This window comes from Manacus candei, unplaced genomic scaffold (assembly GCF_025592945.1).
Source record: "Manacus candei isolate 608988 ecotype Guabito, Panama unplaced genomic scaffold, ASM2559294v1 h1tg000023l, whole genome shotgun sequence".
Lineage (NCBI taxonomy): Eukaryota > Metazoa > Chordata > Aves > Passeriformes > Pipridae > Manacus > Manacus candei.
The window spans coordinates 15,065,996-15,092,096 of NW_026138071.1; the positions used below are offsets into that span (position 1 = coordinate 15,065,996).

At 37.7% G+C, this 26,101-nt stretch overlaps 1 protein-coding gene across 3 annotated transcripts in view; it reads right to left on the reverse strand.

Moving 5' to 3' along the window:
- Nucleotides 1-26,101, reverse strand: part of TTN (titin) — a 241,215-nt gene that overhangs the window by 46,345 nt on the left and 168,769 nt on the right. For all 3 annotated transcript variants that reach the window (XM_051787289.1, XM_051787288.1, XM_051787287.1), the window contains 46 exons: nt 25,529-25,828; nt 25,116-25,424; nt 24,835-25,025; nt 23,912-24,341; nt 23,092-23,400; nt 22,537-22,685; nt 22,413-22,445; nt 22,182-22,311; nt 21,782-22,081; nt 21,377-21,694; nt 20,992-21,288; nt 20,590-20,889; nt 19,584-19,898; nt 19,344-19,492; nt 18,326-18,476; nt 17,956-18,237; nt 17,562-17,864; nt 17,151-17,453; nt 16,751-17,032; nt 15,994-16,293; nt 15,599-15,901; nt 15,190-15,498; nt 14,824-15,105; nt 14,298-14,597; nt 13,858-14,151; nt 10,795-13,761; nt 10,374-10,694; nt 9,977-10,261; nt 9,471-9,770; nt 8,848-9,150; nt 7,534-7,809; nt 7,119-7,418; nt 6,726-7,028; nt 6,191-6,490; nt 5,778-6,065; nt 5,389-5,685; nt 4,997-5,299; nt 4,597-4,902; nt 3,534-3,821; nt 3,139-3,429; nt 2,757-3,044; nt 1,997-2,587; nt 1,799-1,903; nt 1,138-1,335; nt 757-1,053; nt 47-634 (listed from right to left, as the gene is read on the reverse strand). In XM_051787289.1, the coding sequence (XP_051643249.1) occupies nt 47-634; nt 757-1,053; nt 1,138-1,335; nt 1,799-1,903; nt 1,997-2,587; nt 2,757-3,044; nt 3,139-3,429; nt 3,534-3,821; nt 4,597-4,902; nt 4,997-5,299; nt 5,389-5,685; nt 5,778-6,065; nt 6,191-6,490; nt 6,726-7,028; nt 7,119-7,418; nt 7,534-7,809; nt 8,848-9,150; nt 9,471-9,770; nt 9,977-10,261; nt 10,374-10,694; nt 10,795-13,761; nt 13,858-14,151; nt 14,298-14,597; nt 14,824-15,105; nt 15,190-15,498; nt 15,599-15,901; nt 15,994-16,293; nt 16,751-17,032; nt 17,151-17,453; nt 17,562-17,864; nt 17,956-18,237; nt 18,326-18,476; nt 19,344-19,492; nt 19,584-19,898; nt 20,590-20,889; nt 20,992-21,288; nt 21,377-21,694; nt 21,782-22,081; nt 22,182-22,311; nt 22,413-22,445; nt 22,537-22,685; nt 23,092-23,400; nt 23,912-24,341; nt 24,835-25,025; nt 25,116-25,424; nt 25,529-25,828 (15,834 nt within the window). The remainder of the gene's footprint in view (nt 1-46; nt 635-756; nt 1,054-1,137; nt 1,336-1,798; nt 1,904-1,996; nt 2,588-2,756; nt 3,045-3,138; nt 3,430-3,533; nt 3,822-4,596; nt 4,903-4,996; nt 5,300-5,388; nt 5,686-5,777; nt 6,066-6,190; nt 6,491-6,725; nt 7,029-7,118; nt 7,419-7,533; nt 7,810-8,847; nt 9,151-9,470; nt 9,771-9,976; nt 10,262-10,373; nt 10,695-10,794; nt 13,762-13,857; nt 14,152-14,297; nt 14,598-14,823; nt 15,106-15,189; nt 15,499-15,598; nt 15,902-15,993; nt 16,294-16,750; nt 17,033-17,150; nt 17,454-17,561; nt 17,865-17,955; nt 18,238-18,325; nt 18,477-19,343; nt 19,493-19,583; nt 19,899-20,589; nt 20,890-20,991; nt 21,289-21,376; nt 21,695-21,781; nt 22,082-22,181; nt 22,312-22,412; nt 22,446-22,536; nt 22,686-23,091; nt 23,401-23,911; nt 24,342-24,834; nt 25,026-25,115; nt 25,425-25,528; nt 25,829-26,101) is intronic.

Consider the following 26,101-nt stretch of genomic DNA (forward strand, 5'->3'; position numbering starts at 1 on the left):
GAGATTAATAAAAACTCACTGGAACCTCTTAGCTTGTTCTACTTACCAAATCTATCCACCATTTTAACTGGTTCTGATTGTACTGGTTCACCCTTGCCATACTGATTTACTGCTGAGACACGGAAAACATATTCATTTCCTTGAATGAGTTTGGTAACAACATGCCTACAGGTTTCAATATTTTCAGCAACCAATGTCCAGAGCAGTCGACTAGTTTCTCTCTTTTCGAGAACATATGATTTGACTGGTGATCCACCATCTTCTGCAGGAGGTGACCATGTAAGAGTTGCTTTTTCTGCTGAAACATTGCTGATCTCAATAGGCCCTGGCGGTCCTGGTATATCTAAAACTTTCACTTGTACACTCTCCTGCTTAGTGCCAAAAGGATTGGTTGCAGTGATTGTGTATTCTCCAGAATCTTTTCTGGCTGCATATTTGACAGTTAGAGTAGAAGAAGTTGGTTTGGTTTCAATGTGCACAAGCTCTGAAGGTCTAAAATCTTTTCCAGCTTTTGACCACGCTGAAGTTGGAGGTGGTTTGCCACGGATACTAATAGCAGACAGTGTAATGGTGTCTCCTGCTTTTACTGTTAAACCTTCTTTCAAAGGAGGATCCAGAACAATGGTTGGTGCCTCTGTCAAAAAAAAACAGACAAAAAAATCCTGATGGTTAGAACAAGAACACGGGGGAAATAAAGAGGAGATTTGGTATTAATTATTCAAATAAAATTCTACCTATTCAATGCCATCTACATACCATATTCATCCTTGCATATTATGGTTCCTGTGGATTCAGATGGAGGACTGATAGCTCCAGCTGTGTTCTTTGCTCTAATTCTGAACTCATATTTGGAGCCTTCAATAAGGTCAGTTACAGTAAATGCACAGTCAGGAACATTCACGTGATTAGCTTTTGTCCAAGTCTTTTTGGGTAAATCACGCTTTTCAACAATATAGCCAGTTAATTTATGTCCACCATCATATTTCGGTTCTGTCCAAATGAGTGTTACTGAGTTCCTGGTTACATTGATAACTTCAGGTTTCCCAGGGGGATCTAGAAGAAAAAATAATAAATAGTGGTCAAACGAAAGTTATTTCAAATTTCAGAATTTTCCTTTTTATTCTGCTGATGACTTACCAATAGGATCAAGTGCCACAACTGGTTCAGATGGAAGACTTGGTTTACCTACTCCAGCCATATTGATTGCCATTACTCTGAATTCATATTCCAGACCTTCAGTTAACCCTGTCACTCTGAAATCTTTCATTCTTATTGGTGTTGTATTTGCTCTCTTCCACAGAAGACTATTCCTTTCTTTAAATTCAATGTGATAACCTAGAAGATAAATGATGAGATGAAAATATGGGGGAGGTTTCTAGAAATCTTAATTTCTCATGGCATTGTGAAACATTGTATGTTACATAGGCATTGTGCAAGAGGAGCACTGAAAACCAGATTAAGAAATGGATGTGGACATACATGACAGATGTATGTAATTGCAATGACAAGATGTTTGTAAATGCAAATTGCTAATTTTATGGACCCAAGTATTGTCACATATAGTTCTTTTGTTAGATATTTTGTCTCTGAGCAAAAATATTGTTCCTCAGGTAGTATTTTCACAATGTTTAACTTTTTTAATCGTATTGAAAAAACAGGAAGCAAAACAGTGAAATCAATCAATTGATCAATCAATCCATTGATCAATCAGTCAATCACTCAATTCACAGCATAAACACCTGACAGAGAGAAATAACTGTTAAAAACTTAAATACTAGGAATGTTTTTGGGGATGTACCTGTGATTGGTGATCCTCCAGTTCTTCTGGGATCAGTCCAAGTTAAAGCTACAGATTCATGCCGAACAGCAACAATGTTGGGGGGTGGAGGAGCATCTGGCACATCTAAACAGTATTTAAAAAATACAGTAGCATTAAAAATTAATATCGCCCCTTTAACACTTTTTTCCAATTTCATAAATTATAATGGATACTTACCAAATGGATGTTTTGCAATGACAGGGTCAGATTTAAGACCTTCACCTACTCCATATTTATTTTCAGCCCTGATCCTGAATGTATATTCATTTCCTTCATGAAGTCTTGTAACTCTAAAAGTGGTTTTCTGGACTGCAGAGGCGCAAGTCACCCACTTGTTGTTTACATTATCTCTCTTCTCTAGAACATAGTTAGTGATTTCTGAACCACCATCATCTTTTGGAGGGCCCCACTTTAAGGTTATGGCATCAGCTGTGACTTCTTCAAATTTCACTGGACCTGTTGGTATGCCAGGTTTGCCAACAACTTTCACAAAAATAGTGCCTTCCTTGCTGCCAACAACATTCTTCAGAGTTATTGTGTATTTTCCAGCATCAGCTTTCTGGCAGTCATGTACTACAAGAGTGGTGTTAACTGCTGTAGATTCAAATGCAACTCTTCCACTCTCAGTAAGTGCCTGGTCTTCATCCTTCTTCCAAGTTACAGTTGGGACAGGCTTGCCTTTCATAGGGATTTTAAGACGGAAATTGCTACCTTCTTTAGCAATGTAGCACAAATCAGGTAGATCTCTTAAGTCAAGTTCAGGTGCCACTGTAAAAAATAAAGGAAACCAGTTATTCAACAATGCATAAACTTTGTGGTAAAATTAAGATCTGTTTTAAAGGTGTCTGATTTGTATGTCTGCATAGCAATGATAGTACATATAAAATAAATATAATTTGGGTAAGCGAAGCATTGAAATAATGATCTTGCTTCTCACCAACATCATCTTTTGCTACAATTGTGAGCTCTGATGGAGTTCCATATCCAGCATCATTCTGGGCTCTCACTCTGAAAGTGTATTCCTGTCCTTCTTTTAGGTCTCTCATTGAAAAATGGAGGTTCTTCCCCCGCATGACTTCTTGCCATTTATCTTCACCAACCAGGACCTCAACAACATATGCAATAATACGGCTTCCACCATCACTGATAGGTTTTTTCCATACCAAATTGCACGATGATTTTGTTACAGCTGAAGCTTTTAGATCCACAACTGGCCCAGGTGTTTCTAGAAGGAAGAAAATCATACTAAGTATCCAGTCAAGCTAAAAATAAACATTATTTGAAAAAAAAAATAGGTGAAGTGGATCCATTTTTCCTACCAGAAGCTTTAACAGCATCATGAGTTTCACAGGGATCACCAATACCATATTCATTTTCAGCAAAAACTCTGAAGAAGTAAGATTTGCCTTCTTCTAAGTTAGTTATCCTGTAGCTTGTCTTTGGACATTCTGTTGTTACTGTGGACCATGATTTTCTTTCTGCATCACGTTTTTCAACAACATAATTTTTGATTGGACTGCCCCCATCTATTAGAGGAGGTTCCCATGTAATGTAGGCAGAATCCTTAGATGCTTCCTTTACAATCAGGTTAACTGGAGGGCCTGGAGTATCTGCATAAACACAAGACCACCATTTTTGATATAGTAATAAAATTTTAAAAAATCAGTTAAAAAGTCAACAAATATATTATAATGGGGAAAACCCTGAGACTTACCAAGTACTTTTACAACAATGGTGTACTCCTTTTTGCCACAGCTGTTCTCTAGACTGAGGACATATTTTCCAGCATCATATTTATTTACATTTTCACAACGTAGGAAGGTATCAAAATCAGTTGACTTGATATCTAATCCTTGTCTATCTCTTAGGTTGGCACCCACTTTAGACCATGTAATTTTTGGAGGTGGACGTCCTCTTACTGGCACATAAAGTCTCATTGTGACTCCAGCACGCAACACAAGGACTTTCCTCAGTTCTGCATCAAGTTCTCCTTCAGGTGGAACTGTGTGTTTAACAAAAAAACATATAATTAAAGCATCATCTTTAAGGCTATCACCAAAGTTACTGTTACAGGAAGTCCCTCTTTACTGGCTTTTCACTAGATTAACCAACTTCTCATGCCTGGGATAATGTTAGTAAGTGTCCTGACTCCTGTTTGAAGGTAATTTGCAAATTTGGCATTTTTTTGCACTGATTTCACTTCCTTTTTTTCCTGCCTTTTCCACCATTTATGTTAGAAAGTCTTCTAGTTTTTTTAGAGCTCAAAGGAATTTCAAAGCCTCCTGGACTCTATGGCTTTTCTTGAACCAAGACAGTTCTGTGAACCAATGCTTTGGTACATGCAGCAAAATGCATACAAAACCCAGCATGGCTTTTAAGGAGTAAATGTCATACAATCAAATACTGTGTCACACAGCTGCTTAGAATAGTAATCTTGGCTTCAAATTATTCAGAAGACCTGAAGATGACTGAAAGTTTTAAGAATAGAAAAGAGATCTTTAATTTTAGAATTAGAGAAAGAAAGATATCTTGATGAACCCAAATAGGAGACAGAAGGCTATAAAGCATACAAATAAAAAAAACAGACACTAGCCAAATTCTACTCTGTTCCTAACTGCCCTGTGCTCTTCCAAATTAGCTGCTTTTAGCCTGTATTTTTTGAGTAATAACGTTCCAAATTAATCTGCGCCCGTGATCTGTGACAAACTCTGTCTTTGGAACTCATCCCATGAATTAAAGTAAAAGTCAACTAGGTAACTGGGTTTCAGTGAACATACTTAAAATGTCTTTGGCAGTGTGTTTATCAGGAACATCACTTGGGTCACTGTATCCAATCTTATTGACAGCATAAACACGGAACTGGTACTCTGTATCTTCCATCAGTCCTGTTACCACAAATTGTGTAGCCTGTAAATTCTTTGGTACATTGCATCTGACCCAGTTGTCTGTGTCAGCTCTTTTTGATTCCACTAGATAACCAATAATAGGGCTTCCTCCATCATATGCTGGTTTGCTCCATGACAGGCTTATTGAGTTACGAGTAGTATCAACCACTTTCGGGAAAGCAGGTGGGCCAGGAGGATCTGAGAATTAAAATAGCATAAAGTTATTGTACCAAATGCTGTATGATAGATATTTGGAAATAATAATGGAAAATATCTAAGACTTTAGGCTTACATTGAGGATCACGAGCATACACTGCTTTAGATGGTGCGCTAGGCTTGCCAGGTCCAGCTTTATTCAATGCTATCACCCGGTACTCATATTCTGTTCCTTCTTGGAGTCCAGTAGCTTTAACAGTTCTTTCAATGACAGGCTTTCTGTTTACCTTTGTCCAGTTAAGAGCCTTAGTTTCACGCTTCTCGAGGATATAACCAGTTATTGGGGATCCACCATCATCAGCTGGTGGCTTCCAGCTAACAGTCATAAAGTCTTTTGTTACATTGCTAATTACTGGTGGATCACAAGGTCCGGGTACATCTGTGGAGATTTATTTGAAAATTATGTTCACATTCATAAGTGCACACAAAAAACCATTGACTAATGAAACTATCCCACAAAGCACTTACCATATGGATTCTTAGCAACTGCTGGTTCAGTCAAGATAGGGTCTCCAACACCATATTTGTTTTCAGCACAAATGCGGAACTGGTACTCATGTCCTTCTATTAGTTTCTCCACTGTGCAGCTTGTAATGGGTACATTGGCACTGACCTGGGCCCAGTTCGGTCTGCTGGTTTCACGCTTGTCTACAATGTAGTTAGTAATTTCTGAACCTCCATCTTCCAGAGGAGGCTCCCAAGAAAGCATTGCACGATCTGCATACATGTGTTTGATTTTGACAGAAGCTGGTGGACCAGGCTTATCTAGAACAATTAACATCACATTATTATAGCTCTATCTCTTGCTATATAATTCAATCATTAAAGTATTTGTTAATTGACAGTTTTTAGCTTACCAAGTACTTTAAGCCTAATGGTTGCTGACTTTGATCCACTTGCATTTTCAGCAGTAATAGTGTAGTCTCCTGTTTGCTTCCTGTTAACACTGAACAACTCAACTGTAGCAAGATTTCTCTTAGTAGTGATCTTAACACCTTCAGATGGCTTTAAAACTTCTCCTTCTTTCTTCCAGGTGATTGCTGGCATCGGCTTGCCATATACATTTGCCTCCAGACGCACATTAGTTCCAGCTTTTACTGTAAGCTGTGATTGCATAGACAGATCCAACTCTATTCTGGGAGGAACTGAAAGGAAACAGTCTAAGGGTTAATCAATGTATTAAGAGATAAACATCTCATTCTTGACATGAGATTTAGTTCAACATGCACAGACTCTTATCAGAGTTATCAAATGCTTTTACATTCCTTACCATTTTCTGGATGAATGGTCACCGGATCAGAAGGTTCTGAAGGTGGGCTGATGTTAACTGCTGTCTTGGCAATTGCTCTAAATTGATACTGAGCATTTTCTTCCAAACCAGTAGCAGTGTACTCTTCTAGGGGTATTTGATGTGGAGTTGTATTGCACCGAACCCACTTATCACCAGGTAATTTGCAAGCTTCCACAAAGTAGCCAATTAGTTTGCTACCACCATCATGCTTTGGTCTTGTCCATACCAGTGATGCAGTACTCTTAGTGACATCAATAACTTCAGGTTTTCCAGGGGGATCTAAGGCAAATGAAAACATTTTGTAGTCTGTTTTTCCAAAAAAGAGCTAACATATTAAAAAATGGCTTTAATAATGCTGTATCCTATTTACTGCATACCCACACAGTGCACTCACAGTAAAGTCATAGTAAGCATGAAAATATAGACAAAAGGGCAAACTGAAGATCATAAAGAGTGGCAGATATATTGAAAATGATCAGAGAAACAGTAGTTTGTATTGGTATGTTTGGCTTACCAACTGGTGCTCTTGCTGTGACAAACTCAGTTGGTTTACTAGGTTTACTTGCTCCAGCTCTGTTCAATGCATAAATTCTGAAAGTATACTCAAGACCTTCGATGATCCCCACACAAGGGTATTCTGTGGAGCGCACAGCTGTATCATTAGCTTTCACCCACAGCAGACTGTTCCTTTCCTTGCGCTCAATGAGATAACCAGTAATTGGACTGCCTCCATCACTATCTGGCTTATCCCAAGCAACAAAAATGCAGTCCTTATTGACTTTGGTAATTCGTGCATTCTTTGGTTCACTAGGAACATCTAGAAAGAAATACAAAGATATATATCAACTGTATGTTTTCTTACTAGAAAGATTAAATAGAGAAACACTGCTAACAAAAACTAGCATACCAAATGGGAACCTTGCGATCATCTTGCCAGAAGCAAGTGGCTCAGAAATCCCAAAACGATTTTCAGCACGAACGCGGAATATATATTCCTCTCCAGGAATAAGTTTTCCAATTCTGCAGGTTGTCTTTGTGACAGAAGATAAAGCTGTTACCCAGTCTCCGCGGCTTACATCACATTTCTCAACTACATAGTTTGTAATGTTACTGCCACCATCTTCAAGAGGTATGTGCCATGAAAGAGTGCAAGCATCAGCATCAATTTCAGAAATATCAAATGGAGGCTGTGGTGGACCTGGCTTATCTGTACAAAAAAAGTAGATTAAGAAAAAAGGGATGAAAGGAAATGGCAACCACTGGAATATACTAAAACTAGCTTTGTATAAAACTGGGTTGAAAAACAATCAAATGGAACATACCCATGACTGTCACTCTGATTTTCTGACTATCAGTACCAGAGCTATTCTCTGCAGTAAGAGTGTAAAAATCAGAGTCTTTTCTAGTCACATCCTTAATGATAAGAACAGAAGACTTTTCTGCTTTATGCACAGCCAGGCGACTGGATGTAACTACTTCTTGATCTCCTTTCAACCATTTACAGACTGGCTGAGGTTTCCCATATACATGAGCTTCAATTCTCAGTTTCTTTCCAGCTTTAATGTGAACGTGATCAGGCATCAAAATCTTAGGTGGGACTGTAAAAAAAAAAAAAATCAGACATGTAAATTAAATTACTGTGATATATTAATTTACTTTTTCTTATTTTTTTCATGTGAAACATTTCTGCTTCTCTCTCAAGAGGAACGACCAGTAGGAATGAACAGATAATTTTTAATTTAGGTTCCACTTATGGACAATTGTAGTTTCTGCAGGGGAAATATCTATTCCAGTCTTACTTTTACATTCTTGTACAGTTTACAAGAGAATACTTATGAGTTTGGATTGCCTTCACACACATTTATGTAGAGATTTGTGCACTATTAGTGCTTGAAATGTAATTCCTCTTTATATCTGGAACTTGTTGCTCACTTATTGCTGACTTTCTACAAGACAAACATGAAGGAGAAGAAAAGAAACGCTGAAGTTCTGAACTCAACCCACTTGCACAGTCAACCTTTTTGTATCTTTGAATTACTCTTCTACTTCTTTTGCACAAAAGCTTTCAAGTTTCTTCCAAAAGAAACATGACAGCTTGTTTGGTGTAGTTTTCTTCCTGCCATTGTCTAGTTTTTCTGTGTCTCTGTCTTTCTCTTCCCATGTCACAATGCCCTTACCCCTAGGTCTCCTGTGCTTCAGGGACCCTGCCACTTTAAATAGGCCAACCTGTCCTCCCTGCCTTTTACTTTATATTCCCAATCAACTTCACAATATAAGCAACTTGTTTTCTCTTATATTAAAACAGGTGCCACTTTTCGCCCCATTTATCTCTAAAACTATCAGTCTGACTCTTTTTCTCTTTCATTTTAAGTTCATCAGAGGAGTTTATTACTTCTCCCTAATTTCTACTTTCTAGTTTCAACTGAAACCATACCTGAAGAATTATTTAGTAATTCTGAATTAGTGGTTGTCTCATTCTTTCTGAGCTGTCAAAATATTCAGTACAGTAAATCTTCATCATCCAGATAACTTCATAAAGCATATGTCTTTCTGTGAGTTAAAGAACTATAATTTTTCCTCATTTTATTATTAAAGCAGTATATTGCAACATAGGTAGTATTTAAATTGCTACTTACTGAGTTGTTCTTTAATTTCAAATGCTCCTTCAGCTTGTATTGGCAAACTTACTCCTACAGCATTTCTAGCTGCCACTCTAAAGTTGTACTTCTTTCCCTCCTTCAGACCAGCTACAACAATTGAGAGATCTTTGACAACAGAATACTCTGTCCAGCGATCCGCTGGTTGGTCATCTTCTTTGTAGCTAACAATGTACCCATCAATTTTAGAGCCTCCATCACGCAGTGGTGGCAGCCAGCCTAAAGTAGCACTATTCTTTGTAATTTCAGTAACTTCAAGTTTTCTTGGTGGATCAGGTTCACCTTTCAGGGCAAAAGAAAAAAAGAAACACATTAAACACTGAATTTCCAAGATTTTCTGGCTCTTGAGTATTTGTTGAATTATCAGATGTTAGCCATGCTAATTCAACAAGGACAATATAGAAAAGAGCAGAATTCTTAATAATTGCAAAGGTACTACATTCATAGACCATATTATTTTAAAGGAATTGGTACATGAATATTTATGTTTATCATTGAGTAGTTAGTAGCACTGTCCAGTTTAGGAACAGTAGCTTTCAAGAAACACAAAATCTTATTAAAGTTAGCAAAAAAACATAAAATGTACAAAAAGGCATACTTACTTAGAGGATCTGTTGCTAGAACAGGTTTTGGTATGTCACTTGGAACACCTGACCCATATTCATTGACTGCCGTCACTCTAAAATAATATTCATTTCCAGGCACAAGGTTTGCTATTTGGAAACTAGTTTTCTTTAGTTCTGCAGTGACTGTTGCCCAGGTCTTCCTGTCAGCCTCACGTTTCTGCAGGATGTAATGAGTCACGGGGCTACCCCCATCATTCTCTGGAGGTGCCCATGAAAGATGGCATGACATCTTGGTGACATCTGAAACCTTGAAGTCTGACACAGGTCCAGGAGTATCTATAAAGAAATTTCAATTTACGTTAGACTTTTCTTCTTGAAAAGTTGAAATTAAAGGGGGCTAACAGCTTTCTATATGGGGGGAGTTAGTGTTAGCTGATACAGTTATGCTCGAAAACTGTAGGATCTAGGGGTCATAAATATTCCTGCAATGAACATTCAATATAGTTATAAAATTGTCTAAAGATATTTGTCTCATTACTTACCCAGGACTCTGACATTCACAAATACAGCCTTTTCTCCAGCTGCATTAACAAGTGTCAATGAATATTTGCCTGAGTCATCACGTGTTGAATCGGGAATGACACAGAAGGCCATAGTGTCAACCAGATCAACTTGTCCTTTTCTGATGACATTATCAATACCCATTCTCCTCCAGGTGACTTTTGGTGCTGGGCGGCCCCTAACAATGGCAAAAAGTCTAATAGGGCATCCTGCCCTAACTGTGACTAACTTTCTCATGCTTGCATCCAACTCAATCTCAGGAGGTTCTGAAAGACAAAATTAAAGAAATAAAATGCAAAGTTTAGCATGTGAATAAAGTAAACCTAAAGCAAATAGAGGCTGGATGTAAACACTGATAAGGCGGATGGGAAAACTCACCAAGAATTTCTTTGGGAGACACAGCTTCTTTCAGTTCAGCTGGCCGACCAAGGCCAACCTGGTTCTGGGCAGAAACTCTGAACTCATATAATTGCTTCTCATCCAGGCTGGTGGCTGTAAATTCTGTGTGAATAACTTGGGCAGCAACATTACATCGTTTCCATCCTGCTTCAGGATCAGCACCCTCAACTTTTGGTCTCATTTCCACAACATATCCAATAATTGGAGCACCACCATCGTACACTGGTTTTCCCCAGCCAAGGGTTATGGAAGTCTTTGTGCTATCAACCACTCTCAAGTTTGTGGGAGGACCAGGTGGTTCTGAAAGACAGAAAAAATTACAAATAAGAACACAGCTGTACAATTTAGTCATCTATCATGTTACATTAAAAAAAAATATAAAAATTCAATGGTATTATACCTATTGGGTCTTTGGCTACTACAGGTCTTGATGGCAAGCTTGGTTCTCCAAGTCCGACTTCATTTTCAGCACTGACGCGGAACTGATATTCATGACCAGGGAAGAGATTAGTAACCTTCTTGCGTCTCTCTGGGATTGCAGTCTTAGTAACAGGAACCCATCTCAGTGATCGTTTCTCTTTCTTCTCTAAAATGTATCCTGTAATTGATTTGCCACCATCATATTCTGGTGGATTCCAAACTACAGTCATCTCTTCTTTGCTAACTCTTGTGACATCTGGAGGGTCAGGGCGTCCAGGTCTATCATATTTTGTTTTTGCAATAATTGGGTGTGTTTCTGTTGGTGGACCGGTGCCCATTTTATTCTCTGCACGCACTCTGAATATATATTCATTACCTTCAATGAGACGTGTCACTTTTGCATAGTTTGTTAGGACAGAAGAAGAGAATGTAGACCAAACCATACGCTTGCTTTCACATTTTTCCAGGATGTAGTTCTGTATTTCACAACCACCATCATCTTCTGGCGGGTCCCAAGTAACAGTACATCTATCACTTGAAATGTCAGTGACTTTTAAGTTTCTTACAGGACCAGGTTTATCCAAGACAATAACAGTAGCATATGCCACGAAGCTACCAGCTGTGTTAGTTGCAGTAATCACATATTTCCCACCATCACTACGCCTTGATTTTGGGAGAACAAACTTCGATGTGTCAGAAGTTGTTTCAATACTGATTCTCGGAGATCTGGTGAGATCTGTAGCATCTTTGTCTTTTGTCCATACAACTTCAGGTTGTGGTTTTCCTCTGACTCCAGCCTCAATTCTAATTGTGTCACCTGCTTTCACAGTTAAAACCCCACTTAACTTCAAGTCTAGCACTGGTTTCTGCAGATCTTCCTTCACAACAACTTCAGCTGTTTTCACCCAGCCACTTTCACCAGCCTCATTCTTGGTTTGAACTCGGAATTGGTAAGTCTTATTTTCCATACATCTATCTACCATGTAGTGTGTTTCCTTAATGCTGCCTTTGTGAACCCTTTCCCATTCATCTGAATCTTTCAGTTTTCTCTCAACATGATAACTTAAATTGGGACTTCCACCATCATAATCTGGCCTTCTCCATTTCAGATATACAAATGTCTTCCCTTTCTCTGCAATGTGAAGATTTTCTGGCTCTCCAGGCTTGTCAATAGGATTGATGGCAAGGATGGGAGTCTTGGTCTCAATGCAAGGCCCTGGACCTATTTTGTTTTCTGCACAAACTCTGAAGAAGTATTCACGGTTCTCTACAAGATTTGCCTTTACTAATCGTTTAGTGACATCAGAGGAGACAATTGACCATCCCCTTTGATTTGGTTGACGGTACTCTACTATGTAATTTGTAATTTCAGAGCCACCATTATCCACTGGACTCTCCCAAGCAATCATACAAGAGTCTTTTGTGACATAGCTTATTTTCAGGTTCTGACATGGTCCAGGTCTGTCAAGTACATTAACAACAGCAAAAGCTTGAGCCTGTCCACAGCTGTTCTTAGCTGCTATTATATATTTGCCGTGATCAGATCTTTTGGCTTCTTTCACTTGCAGTTCAACATTCGGTAGATCATGGAGCATTTCAATATGCTTTTCTTGGACTAGTACTTTGCCATCTTTAGACCACGTTATTTCAGGATCTGGCCTGCCTTTTACCTTACCAGTAATACGTATTGTTTGACCTACTCGAACAGTAATTAAATCTCGACAGGTCACATCTAGGCTTATTTCTGGAGGAGAAAGGATATCCTTTGCAAGTACAGTTTCTGCCAGTTCTCTTGGTTCTCCCTCTCCCACAATGTTGACAGCTTTTATTCGGAACTTATACTCATTTCCTTCTATTAATCCAGGTACTCTGAAAGCACACTGTCTAATGAGTTCATCCTTATTAATCCTATTCCACTGTGTAGTTCCAGTTTTCTGACATTCCACAATGTATCCCAGAATTGGGCTGCCACCATCTTTGAGTGGCTTTGTCCACACAAGATCAGCTGTTTCTTTAGTTTTGTCTTTTAATTTTGGATTTATAGGTGGTCCAGGAGGAGTGATTGGGCGTGATGCTTTTATTGGATCAGAGCTTGGAGATGGTTTGCTTAAACCCACCATGTTTTCTGCAAAAACTCTGAATTCGTATGTGTTGCCTTCAAAAAGACCAGTGACTCTGTATTTCATATCAAGTATAGGTGTCTTATTGACACGCACCCATTTACCAGATGCTTCCCGACGTTCAAGTATATAACCAGTTATTGGAGTTCCACCATCAGATTTTGGTAGGGTCCAAGACACTGTTGCAGCATTTTCTGTAATATCATAAACAGTTGGTTTACCAGGTGGGGATGGTGGATCAAACATATATTTAGCAACTGTTGGTTCTGAATCAAGGGGTGCACCAATGCCTATCTTATTTTCTGCACGAACACGGAAAATATATTCACAGCCTTTCTGCAGTCGTGGAACCTTAATTTTTGTGTGACTTGTTCCAGAGCTAACCACTCCCCAGGTTTCTTTCTTTGATTGACGCTTCTCAACAATATAATTAATTATAGGACTCCCACCATCATCTTTAGGAGGGCGCCATGAAATAACCATGTATTCTGGTGTTACTTCAAGAATATTAATAGGACCAGTTGGTGGGCCAGGAACGTCCAAAACTGTAAGGTGTAGAGCCACAGTTTTGCTGCCAGCTACATTAGATACTGTGAGTAGATATTCTCCTGTATCTTTTCTTACACAGTCTTTAATAGTAAGCACGGTTGAATAATTGTCAGTCTCAATCTTGTATTTGCCATCTGGTTTAATTTCGGTGTCATCAGTAACCCATTTTGCAGTGGGAACTGGCACACCTCTCATAATTGCTGGAAGTCTCACTGTGGTTCCAGCTTTAACAACAAGACCTTCAATTAACTTCACATCTAGTTCCACAGATGGAGGCACTGAAATGACAGAAAAACAGAAATTACCTTTTCAAGGGAAATGCATAAAGAAAGAGAGAAAGAATAAGTGAAACAACACGAAAAACCAAAAATCACCTAGTTTTTCTTGACACTCTATTGGTATAGTTGTATCAGGAAGGCTGAGACCAACAATATTCTGAGCTCTCACACGGAATTTGTATATTTTTCCTTTTTGTAGGCCTGTAACAACACAGTCTAGCATAGGGACCGTCTGGAACTTTGTCCATTCATCTGCACCATCTTCTTGATATTCCACCAAATATCCAGTTATCTCAGCGCCACCATCACGATCTGGTCGATCCCAAACAAGGGAAACTTCAGTCTTGTCAACATCTACGTGATGCAGATTCTTTGGTGGCCCTGGAGGATCTTTTAAAATAAAAACACAAAATGGTTACTAGGATGAAAAATCTATGGTATCAGTGTATCATGTTCACATTCATACCAACATGACAATCTCAAAATTACCAATAACAATATTAAAAAACCAAATTATGTAACTTAAAAACACTTACGCAGTGGATCTATAGCTTTAATAGGCTTAAGTGTTTCCACATATGGACCTCTACCAAACTGATTCTCAGCTGCAACTCGGAATTGATACTGAGTGCCTTCCATCAGATATTTAGCCATATGACTGCGTTTCTTGGAGGATGATGAGATGGCTACCCACTGTGCAGAAGCTACATCTTTCCTTTCCACCACATAGTTGGTAATGGCAGAGCCACCATCATCTTCTGGTTCCATCCAAGTGAGATAGCAAGAGTCGCTTCTAACATCACTGACTTTCATATTTCTGGGTGGACCAGGTTTATCTAAAATTGATAAAAATGAAATCTGTTATTTATTTGATAATCAAAGCATTTCTTATAAAGTTTAGTAAATTTCAAGATAATATATTTAATGTAATTTTTGTCCTTTTTCTACTGTGTATTTTTTATAAAACTTTGTTTATTGATATTTTTCAGAAATTCCTTTTTCTCTTAATCTCTATTTATAGAATAAGAAGATGTGGTTTAAAAGGAACATCAAAAAGATTACCTAAGACCACGACTTTTACTGAGACAGTCTTTGAACCAGCTGGATTTTCAACTGTCAGGGAGTAAATTCCACCATCTTCATGGACCGTGTTACGAATTTCAAGCTTACTACCAACTCCTGTAACCTCAATATCAGCTTTGGGTGAGACTTCATGATCTCCTTTCTTCCAGGTAACTTTTGGGAATGGAACACCTTTAATAACAGCACTAAGTCGCAGGGTATCTCCAGCTTTTACATACTGTTCTCGGGCCATATTAGCATCAAGTATCAACTCAGGAGGTTCTGGAATCAAAAAGATAAGTTTTGAGGAAAATGAGGGGGAAAAAAATGTTCTTAGGTAAACTTATCTGATTTTATTAAACTCACCAAGCCTGTCTTTTACTTCTACTGGATCACGAACGTGGGCTGGATCAGATTCACCTGCTGCATTGACTGCCTTCACCCTGAACTTATAGGTCAAACCCTCAGTAAGACCAGTGACTTTGTATTTTGTGTCAGGACAAGAATCCGCTGTAAGATTAGCCTGTTTCCATTCTTCATCTCCAACTTTCTGATACTCTATTAGGTAGCCAATTATCTTTCCATTTCCATCGTGGCGTGGTGGTTGCCAAGATAAATCAACTGAATTTTTAGTTTTATCTACTGCTTCTGGATTAACAGGTGGACTTGGTTTTGCTGTTAAAGAAGCAAAAAAAGAGAAACTATTAAAATCCTTTTCTAACTGAAATTAAGAGTGCATTAAAATTTCAATGAGAAATGAAATTTGATACTTTACCGATTGGATCTCTAGCGAAAATTGGCTTTGATGGTGGACTAGGATCACCAACACCAATTTCATTTTCTGCTGAAACACGGAATTCATATTCACAGCCTTCAAGGAGATCAGGTACTTTGAACTTTGTACTGGGGAAAATCGGGTCTTTGGTAGCTTTGACCCATCTTGTAGCCATTGTTTCCTTCTTTTCTACAATATAGTTTGTTATTGGCTTGCCTCCGTCATACGGTTTGTTCCAAACCACTACTGCAGAGTCTTTGGTAACATCCTTAATGATTGGTTGCTCAGGTGCATCAGGTACACCTGGGGTGGGGAAAAAAAAAAAAGAGTGTATAAGCATTACAAACAGAATAAAGATTAGAGTATTAAAGTAAGGTTGCAAATGAGAAACATACGGAAACGGTCCTTGGCTTTCATCTCATCAGAGATGAGAGGATCACTTATGCCATAAAGATTTTCAGCATAAATTCGAATTTGATATTCTCTTCCTTCAAGCAGCTTAGGAACTTTGCATGTTGTCTTCACTGTGGCAGATGTAACTGGCATCCATAGGTCTTTGTGTGTATCCTTCTTCTCAATAATGTAATTTGTGATTTCACTGCCTCCATCATCTAATGGAGGTTTCCAGGAAACTACCATATGATCTTTATAGACTTCATCAAATATAACTGGGCCTACTGGAGGTGATGGGCGATCTGTTTAAGAAAAAATAAAGCATATCCATGCTTTTATATGAACTTCACATAACATCATAGATTAAAAAGTGTCAATACAGTAAATACAGTATAAAATGAGAAACCTGACATCACAGTTTTAATAAGGAATCAAGACCTCAGGACTGTTCCTCCTTAATATATATTTGACTCACTGGACTTAATTTCTTAATGCTTATAAAGTATTTGGTGATTAACATTGTCTACAGTGTTGATGGTCTCTAAATGCATTTAGAGACATTAAATTATTCATCCTGAATAAAGTAATCCAGATTTAACTACGTATTCGAAATTAATAGGTAGCTTTTCAGTATAACTGAAAATGCAGTAAATCAAAATATTGTAATAAAAAACACACTTCAATACCTACATTTTATATAATCAATTACTTCAAATCACTAATAAATAACAGACAATACTGTTGTTCAGTAAAACCTACCAACAACATTCACTTGACAAAATCCTTTTCTTGCTCCTGTGCTGTTCTCTACAGTCACACAATATTTGCCTGTGTCTTCACGGACAGATTTTAGTATCCCTAAGCAAAGAGTTGTAGGAGTTGTCTTGATCTTTATACGGTCATCTTCTTTCACAACAATATCATCCTTTAGCCAAGTAACCTTTGGTGCAGGCTTGCCTGAGTAACGTCCAGTCAGGCTGAAAGCTTCACCAACTCGAACAATAAGCTTGTCTCTAAAGTCAAGGTCAAGTGTGGGAGGAGCTGAAAGACAGTATTGAAAAACATGAATGCCCCAAAAGTCAGCAATATTAATAAGAAAAAGTAAGGAATCAGTAATTGTGAACACTGTTTTCAAAAGAAATATGAAAAAGATACATACCAATTTCATCCTTGCACGTGATTGGTTTAGTGCAAAATGATGGCTTGCCTTGCCCCACAATATTGCAAGCACTCACACGATACTCATAGGTGTCACCCTCTTTCAAGCCTTCTACAGTGTATTTCCTGTCAAGCATTTTCTCCTTTGTAACTTTGTGGAATTTGTCTTTACCAATGAGACGGCTCTCTAGAACATACATGGTGATATCTGAGCCTCCATTGTATTTTGGAGGGTTCCAAGTTAGTGTAACAGAGTTCTTGGTAACTGCTTTTACTTCCAGGTCTTCTGGACGGTCAGGAACAGCTGTGAATAAACAAAAAATATGGTAAATGCATTTTTCTGCATATTCAGCATACTCCTGCATATTCACCTCATATTATGACAGTTATCCAAACTCAAAAATATTCTTACTTATTGGATCTCTAATGACAATCTCTTTTGTTGTCTCTGTGAATGGACCCATGCCAATTAGATTCTCAGCTGCAATTCGGAAAAAATAGGCTTTCCCTTCAATGAGTCCCTGAATAGTAGCATTCTGTCTTGTAACTGTGTAGCTCACTGGAGTCCAAGCTCTACGGTCAGCTTCACGTTTTTCAATTATATAGTTGGTAATAGGAGAACCACCATCATCTTCTGGAGTAAACCATGACAATTTACAAGAGTCATTGGTGAGGTTCTCAGTAAGGAGTGGCATTCCAACTGGGCCTGGCACATCTGAAAGCAAGGAAAAAAATGGAGTATTTAAGTATACGTGCTGAATTTTAAGAAATCGTACTTGTTCACATGAACTGAAGTTGCTATTTACCTAGCACATCAACAATAATTGTCTTCTTCCTCTCACCACCGTCATTTTTAGCAAGAAGAGTGTATAAACCCTGGTGACTCCTTTTGCAATTCTTGATGACTAAAGAAGAACTAATAGCTGTTTCTTCAGTTTTGGCTTCTTCTGGCAAAGCGTGGTCATCCCTGCTCCAAGTCACTGTTGGAGGTGGTTTTCCTGAGACGTATGCTATGATCCGAATTACTCCTCCAGCATGAACAACAATTCTGTCCCTGACACTTGCATCCAAATTAATATCAGGAGCCACTGAAGGAGGTGAACAAAAAAATTCAATTAATTTTTTTTCTCACTTTCAATTAGAGGTACTAAAAATGTAAATGAAAATGATAAATACCAATTCTGTCCTTCATTTCAATAACATCGGTGACTTCTCCAGGTTCTCCGATGCCAGCAGCATTCACTGCTCTAACTCTAAATTTGTAAAAACATCCTTCTTTTAATCCTGCCACAACGAACTTGGTTCCTCTAATTTCTTTATCTTTTACCTGGAAAAGATTGTTGTAATGTCAGCTAACATCAAGATATGATCAATTTCTTTGCAAAGTTTGAAACAAGTCTTACATCAGATATTATTTCAGATTTACAAGCACACAATGGTATTAAGCATATATGGATCTACCTCACATAGAATTCTTCAGAAATTGTGTAAAGAAATACAGAACGTGGACATACAAGCTATTCTAAAGACTTATCTTTTGATAATTCTACAGAGACGGTTGCTACAGCAATTACAATAGTCTGGTCTCAGAAGAATTACATGTGTTTCTGGACACAAAAACTCAGGTAAGTGAAAGTGGCAGAAAAAGGAATTCTGTTCTTTTCAAACCCCAATATGAAGGCTTTTTACAGTGTAGGACATTTAGGTATTACTTAAATTGCACCCAGATGTTTATGGAGATATAAAGAATCCCCAAGATGCACACCAGTTAAATTTTCAGTAATGTATTATTGAAAAAAGGAGGAAAATGTAGGGACATAGTGGTTGTAAATGCTTTGGCACTGTCTGATACCAATGAAACTTACTTTTGTGCCAGTTCTAACTTGGTCTTTTGGCTTTTTAATAACAAATTACCTACACACTTTCTCACATCTTTAAACAGAAATTATTAAATTCTAAGTTTAGGAATTGCAAAGTTAACTTGATATCAAGAAGGGGCAAGTACTAACTTAAGTTTGGTCTTATATTTTAAACATATGAAGATAATTATGGTGCAAAAATGCAAACTTTTAGAAAATAACTTGAATAGTAAAAATGTATAAAGAAAATGATAGTTTGTTTTTTTTTCTGCAGCAATTTACTTTGACAGACACAGAGAGAAGAAATGCAGATTGTGTAATAGTTTTCCACCTACCCGTTCCCATTCTTCCTTTCCTTCCTCTTTATACTCAACAATGTATCCAGTGACCCTGGAACCACCATCCTTTATTGGTGGAGTCCACTCCAAGTCTACAGAAGACTTTGTCCAATCAGTAACTTTTGGTATAGGAGGGCCAGGTGGGGCTGAAAAATATCATCACATAGCATAACAATATATTGTATGTTCTTACTTGAATATTTTCAAATTTTGGAAAAAAGAATCTAAAATATTTACCAATAGGATCTCTAGCAAGTGCTGGATCAGATGGCATGCTCGGTGGGCCAACACCAGCTGCATTGATAGCTGAAACACGGAACTGATATTCAGAGCCTTCAATAAGACCTGTGACTTTGTATGAAACCCCCAGTGTCATAGGCTTGATAGGATCTCGGTTAACCCTGGTCCATCTCTTTCCAGTGGTCTCTTTGCGCTCCAACCAGTAGCCGGTAATAGGAGAGCCACCATCATGTTCTGGTTCTTCCCAGTTTACAGTCATTGAGTCACGTGTTATACTGCTAACTGTTGGCTTGTCACAAGGTCCAGGTACAGCTGGGGAAAAAATTCACACATATTTTGTAAAAAATATGCTAAAGAAACATGGAGACAGCTAGCGTGCAGAGCAGCTATGCACTCACAGAGTCACCATTGCACTAGGTAGTTACCTATCTGCACAAGACTCCTTCCCTCATTCAGTTTCTCATCCCTATTCAGGTACAGATAGTTCTGTGAACAATAAAGTATCTGTCCTTTAAATAACAATTGCCATTTTTTCTTTTCTTGCCTTTCTGGATCACTACCTCATTACAGTGCCCAGCCTAACACAGGATGTTTTAATAATTATTTTCTCCTGTCACCCCAACACTTCTTCTATGTCAGAGCTACTGTGTCTAATTTATCTTTAAGAAGTGAAGGCAGGAAATTGACCCTTCCTGAGATTGTGAGGTTAATACTGTCTCGACTACAATAGAATGACATGGATCTTATCAGATAAACACTTATTTGTATATTTAAGCCTTAAAAATGTTGAGATTGTATTTTAGTATATACCAAGGAGAATGAACAGTATTTTTAAGTGCTACACATGGTTGTAAGAACTAAGCACTAATGGTAAAATTCTTCAAGCTATTCTAGAAAATTTACTTAGTGAAGAGAAAAAAGTAGTAGTGGTATTTAAGAGATTCTGTACACATACCAGCATATGGAAACAACTGCCATCACTTGAAGGTATATTTCTACTTACTGAAAATATTTCGTGCTGTTTCTGGCTCACTATCCAAAGGTTCTCCGATACCATATTTGTTTTGTGCCATAATGCGGAACACATACTCATGGCCTTCCATCAACTTGGGAATAGTGAATATGCATTCCTTAGGCTCATTAGTAACAGGTACCCATGTCCTCCTATTTGCTTCTTTTTTCTCTATAACATAGTTTGTAATCTTAGAACCACCATCATCTAATGGAGGAAGCCATGATATTGTCATTTTATCAGCCAAAATGGATTCAAATTTAATAGGTCCCACTGGAGGTCCAGGACGACCTAAAAGATACATTTTAATAAAGAAGAATTAATTCAAATGCTACTAAAGTATCAAACAAATGCTATCAATTTCTGTAATGTATAAGAGTTCTAGATATCTACCCAGAACATTGAGCCTCATCTCCTTGGAAGCAGTTCCCAGATTATTTACAGCTGTTATAGTATATAAGCCTGTATCATTTCTCCGAGACTGTTGAATTAATAAAGTGCAAGTATCTTCATCAACAATCTTGTTGACATGTTGATCATAGAGCACTGGGGATTTGTCATCTGGTTTCTTTGGAGAGGCTTTTAGCCATGTTAATGTGGGGAAGGGTACACCCTTTATCTTGGCCACAATTTTAACATCCGTTCCTTCTTCAACCTCCATAAATTCTTTGAGCTCAATAGATGGTGGGCCTACAATGAAATGTTGAAAAAATAACATAAAAAATAGTTCATAATTTTAAAATTAAATTTGTATTTACTGGTATCAGTTAGTACTTACAGGTCTGGTCTTTGACAACAAGTGGGCCAACAGTGGCTGATGGTCTGCTAGGACCTGCTATATTTACAGCTTTGACTCTGAATTCGTATTCTCCACCTTCTACAAGATCTTCAACAGTAAACTTTGTTTCTTCCACATCACGTCTGTTGCATTGCTTCCAAGACTCTTTCACTTCTCCAGTACGATCCCAGCGGAGACATTCAACATTATAATGTGTAACTGGAGCTCCACCATCATTCTTTGGTGGTTTCCATGTCAAGCTCACTGTGTTCTTGGTTACAAGGCCAATCCTTAGTTTAATAGGCGGATCAGGAGGATCTTCACAACCAAAACAGAAATGTGATTAAATCCACTCTACGGTAACATCTGGTTTTAAAGGATTTGTATGAATTTAATTTTACTTACGAATTGGATCCCTGGCTGTGGTCCGTTGGATGGTTTCTGCAGGAGGGCCAACACCAAAACGGTTTTCTGCACGTACCCGGAAGAAATACTCTTGGCCAGATATGAGATCAGGTACAACAAAGGAGGTACTGCCACAGTTTGCATTGACTTTAGTCCAGGCCTTCCCATCAATAGTTCTTTTTTCTATAACATAGCCTCTGATTCTGTCTCCACCGTCATCATCTGGCATCTTCCATGAAAGTTTACAGCTACCTCTTGTGATATCACTTACTTTTAGGTCTTTTGGTGGACCGGGGACATCTGTTAAGATAAAAGCACAACAGACACAATTTTACATAAGTATGTAGAAAAATAAGAGTAATATCTAGTATTTGAATACTTCAATATATACAAGTCATACCAAGCACATTGACTCTGACATGCACTGTTTTTTGTCCTGCTTTATTCTTTGCTGTAATACTGTATCGTCCAGAATGACTTCTGTTGCACTCAGGGATGATAATCTCTGAACGTGTATCAGTTGCTTCCACCTATGTATTATAAGAAGAAAGAGAAGTTATAGATCAACTTTAAATATTTTAATGTTTGAAAAATGCAACAATACTGACATTAAAAAAATTGTTTGCTTTACCTGAGCTTCTTCAGGTACATTATGACCTCCCTCCTATAAACAAAGGGAAATTATATAAATATAAAAGGGAATAGGCTTAAATGTCTAGAAACAGGTGTAGAAAAAAGTTATTTCTTTTACTAACCTTTGCTGCTGTTTTTGCTTTTCCTTCATACTCCCAAAATGTTTTTGGAACTGGACGACCCTTGATAACAGCTGGGATTTTAATTGTTGTGCCAGCACGACAAGAAAGCAAATCCTGTGCTCCAATATCAAGGAAGATTTCTGGTTCCTCTGCAAAAATATTTAAATATATAAATTTTAAGAGCTACTCAAAGGATATTTCTGTCAGCGTGGATCTGAAAGCCCCCTGAAACATGTAGAATGCATGTTTATGTGAGAAAGGTTGGGTGTGCGAAGTGGAAACTGGGGAAGTATACAAATAGAAAAACTTGCTGCAGTAATTTCTTCATAAAATACAGAGTGTTTCCTTAGTATGACTGTAGTTGCTTATCAATTTTCTAATAGATCATGCCCTGGTAATAGTCATCATGACACTTTCAAAAATGTGTGTCACTCTTTTGTTAAATTTTTGCATAATTTTTTACTCTGTTTGACTTGCTTGGCATCCTGCTTGAACATTCACAGCAGTAAGTGGTATTTAGATAGAAATATCTAAATCAGCTCTCAGAACACCTACCTAGAATATCTTGGATAGGTATTTCTGATGTTGCAGGACTTGGTTCTGATTCTCCAGCAGCATTTACAGCTTTCACCCTAAATCGGTATTTTCTGAGCTCTTTCAAGTTGGGGATAACGCATTCACAAGTAGGAAAGAGTTTGTCTCCTTCATTCACCTTCTTCCATTCAGTACTACCTTCATCTTGCATTTCAACAATATATCCTTTTATAGGACTCCCACCATCCTTTTGAGGAGGCTTCCATGCAAGAGCTACAGATGATTTTGTTTTGTCTTTGACCTCTGGGCAAGATGGTGGACCAGGAACAACTTACAAAACGAGAATAAGTAAAAATTACCTGAGAGTTAGGGTCTTCCTATATTTTTCTGAATAGTTTCTAGAAAAATGCAAGTATTTTAATTTTCTTCTCTCATACATCGAGAGAAGAACCCTAGAACATACATACTAATTGCATATATAACCTATATTATTAAGAGATGCTTAAGGTACAAGACATAAATATCAAACTCTTTAAAAATTAAGTAAAACAATAATATAAAAATATGATTCTGATCTAAAGTTTATTTGGCAATGTCTGCATTGGTGTAATCAAAGTATTAGGCACATAAAAGAGATAAAAAAATTAAATTACAGCTAATTATTTTTAAAATGGTGAAAACCACCAAATCAGGAAACTATTTGTGTCAATATACTCTTTTTGGTTTAATGAAAACAAAACATTTGATTAATTGCACTAAATGAAAAATAAAAAATAGTAGCACATTTTTTGTTCTGATGTGATAGAGTCATTTAACACAGTCATACAAATTATATACTTACATATGGGATCTGCTGCTAAGGCTGGATCTGATGGTTCACTGGGAGGGCCAATTCCAGCAAGATTTTCAGCCATAACTCTGAACTGGTACTCAACACCCTCAATCAAACGAAGCACATTGTGCTGTAGACCTTTTACTGATGGTTTTGTTACCGGAGCCCTGTTGACACGTGCCCAGTAGACGCCTCCCACTTCTCTCTTCTCCAACCAGTAGCCAGTTATTGGGCTGCCACCATTGTCCAAAGGAGGCTCCCAAGTCACCAGCATAGATGATCTGGTGCGATCTAAAACTTTTGGCTTTCCAGGAGGTCCAGGAAGGCCGTAGGGATCCTTAATAACAACTTTTTCTGAGAGGCATTCGTCACTTATTCCATATTTGTTTACAGCTCGGACTCTAAATTGATATTTTTCACCTGTTGCAAGGTTCCATACCTGAAAAATAAGATTCAAATCAATACTTGGCTACTTTTGGAATAAACTTATTTGGAGATATGCAGTGATTTTCACTTCAAATTCTGTCTTGGAATCTCAGTGACATACCTCTGTTTATTACTACACAGCTACATATGATGTCCTAAGGATATTCTTATTTCATGTGCATAGGACCAAACATAAATAAAAATGTCATCATGTTTGTTTTCGCAGTTGGTAAAATTGAATAATGCTGGAAAATGGAAAGGAAGATATCTTCTAGCTCAGCTGAAGATAAGTAGCAATAGCGAATAATTTCTTTTGTTTTGTCACATGAGGGATAACACAGATACATGGATGGCCAATACAAATACTGGCCATTCATCCAGTAATTCTGGTGTCCAAATGGAGCATGAGCACAGGTGTCTATGCAAGTAGCAGATTTCATTAGATATGTAATATTGTTATTTTTAATGCATACTAAAGTATGTAATAACGATATTTTATAAATTACCCCAAATCTTCTCTCAACAGCGCCTGTAGAGACTTCTTCCCACTCAGATTTCTTCTTACTAGCATCACGTTTCTCAATAATGTAATGGGTAATTTCACTACCACCATTATCAAGAGGTGCATCCCATGTTAAATAGCATGATTCTGCTTTAATATCAGAAACAGTAAGATTTCTTGGTGGAGAAGGACGATCTGTATGAAAGCAATAGAACATAGAACTACATTAAGAAAAAGGTAAAAGCATTTTATTAGCAGTATTTTATTGAAATGTTGCATCCTTACCATACACTTCGACGTGCACATTGCGAAATGCAGTGCCAAGACGATTGGAAGCTTTCACAGTGTAAGTGCCTTTATCATTCCTCACTGTTGCAGGCAGGATAAGTTCAGTTTTTGCTGCACTTCTAGATACTTCTTCCTTGGTTATCTTAAGTGCATCAGATGTTTGGTCAATTAAAACTTCATTCTTGTCCCATTCAATCTTTGGCATTGGCAGACCTGTCACATCAGCAGGAATATTAACTGGTTCTCCTGCCTTGACTTTGATAGTATCTCCTCTCACAGCCAAGCGCAATGTAACAGTTGGAGGTACTGAAAACAAGAAGAAAAATGACAGAGTGAAGATGGAGATGAAACAGAAATTGCCTTGAAGTGTTCTGAAGATATTTATATGGATTTCTTTAAAGCAGATATACCTTCATCATCTTGTATGACTACGTTGAGGGGCAATGATGGTTCACTTTCTCCAATTTCATTAACAGCTTTGACACGGAATTCATACATATGAAGTTCATCAAGTTTTTCAACGAGAAGAGATGTTTTTGGACAGAGCCTTGCATTAACTCTTTCATAATCTTTTGAATCATGTCTCCTCTTCTCAACAATATACCCTAAGATGGGACTGCCACCATCACTACGTGGAGGCTTCCAATCAAGTGTAATGGTTGATTTTGTTCGCTCTGTGTACATGAACCTCTCAGGTGCCGTTGGAGGACCTATTAACACAGACAAATTATAATGAAAAAAAAAATCAGAGAACTTTAAATTGTATAAATGCTAATGTAATGTAGTAGCTCTAGGTTTTTAAAACCATAACTTTTGTATGCAAAGAATCTGAGTATAATTATGGATAGTATAAAGTTTCTCATGTATGTGGAGAAAAAGGTAATAAGTAGTGTCTCCGTAGGCACCATACATAAAGAACCATAGTAGTTTCACAGAAGTGATTTAGACATCTGACTAAAGTAACTGATCTAAGGCAGATGCCT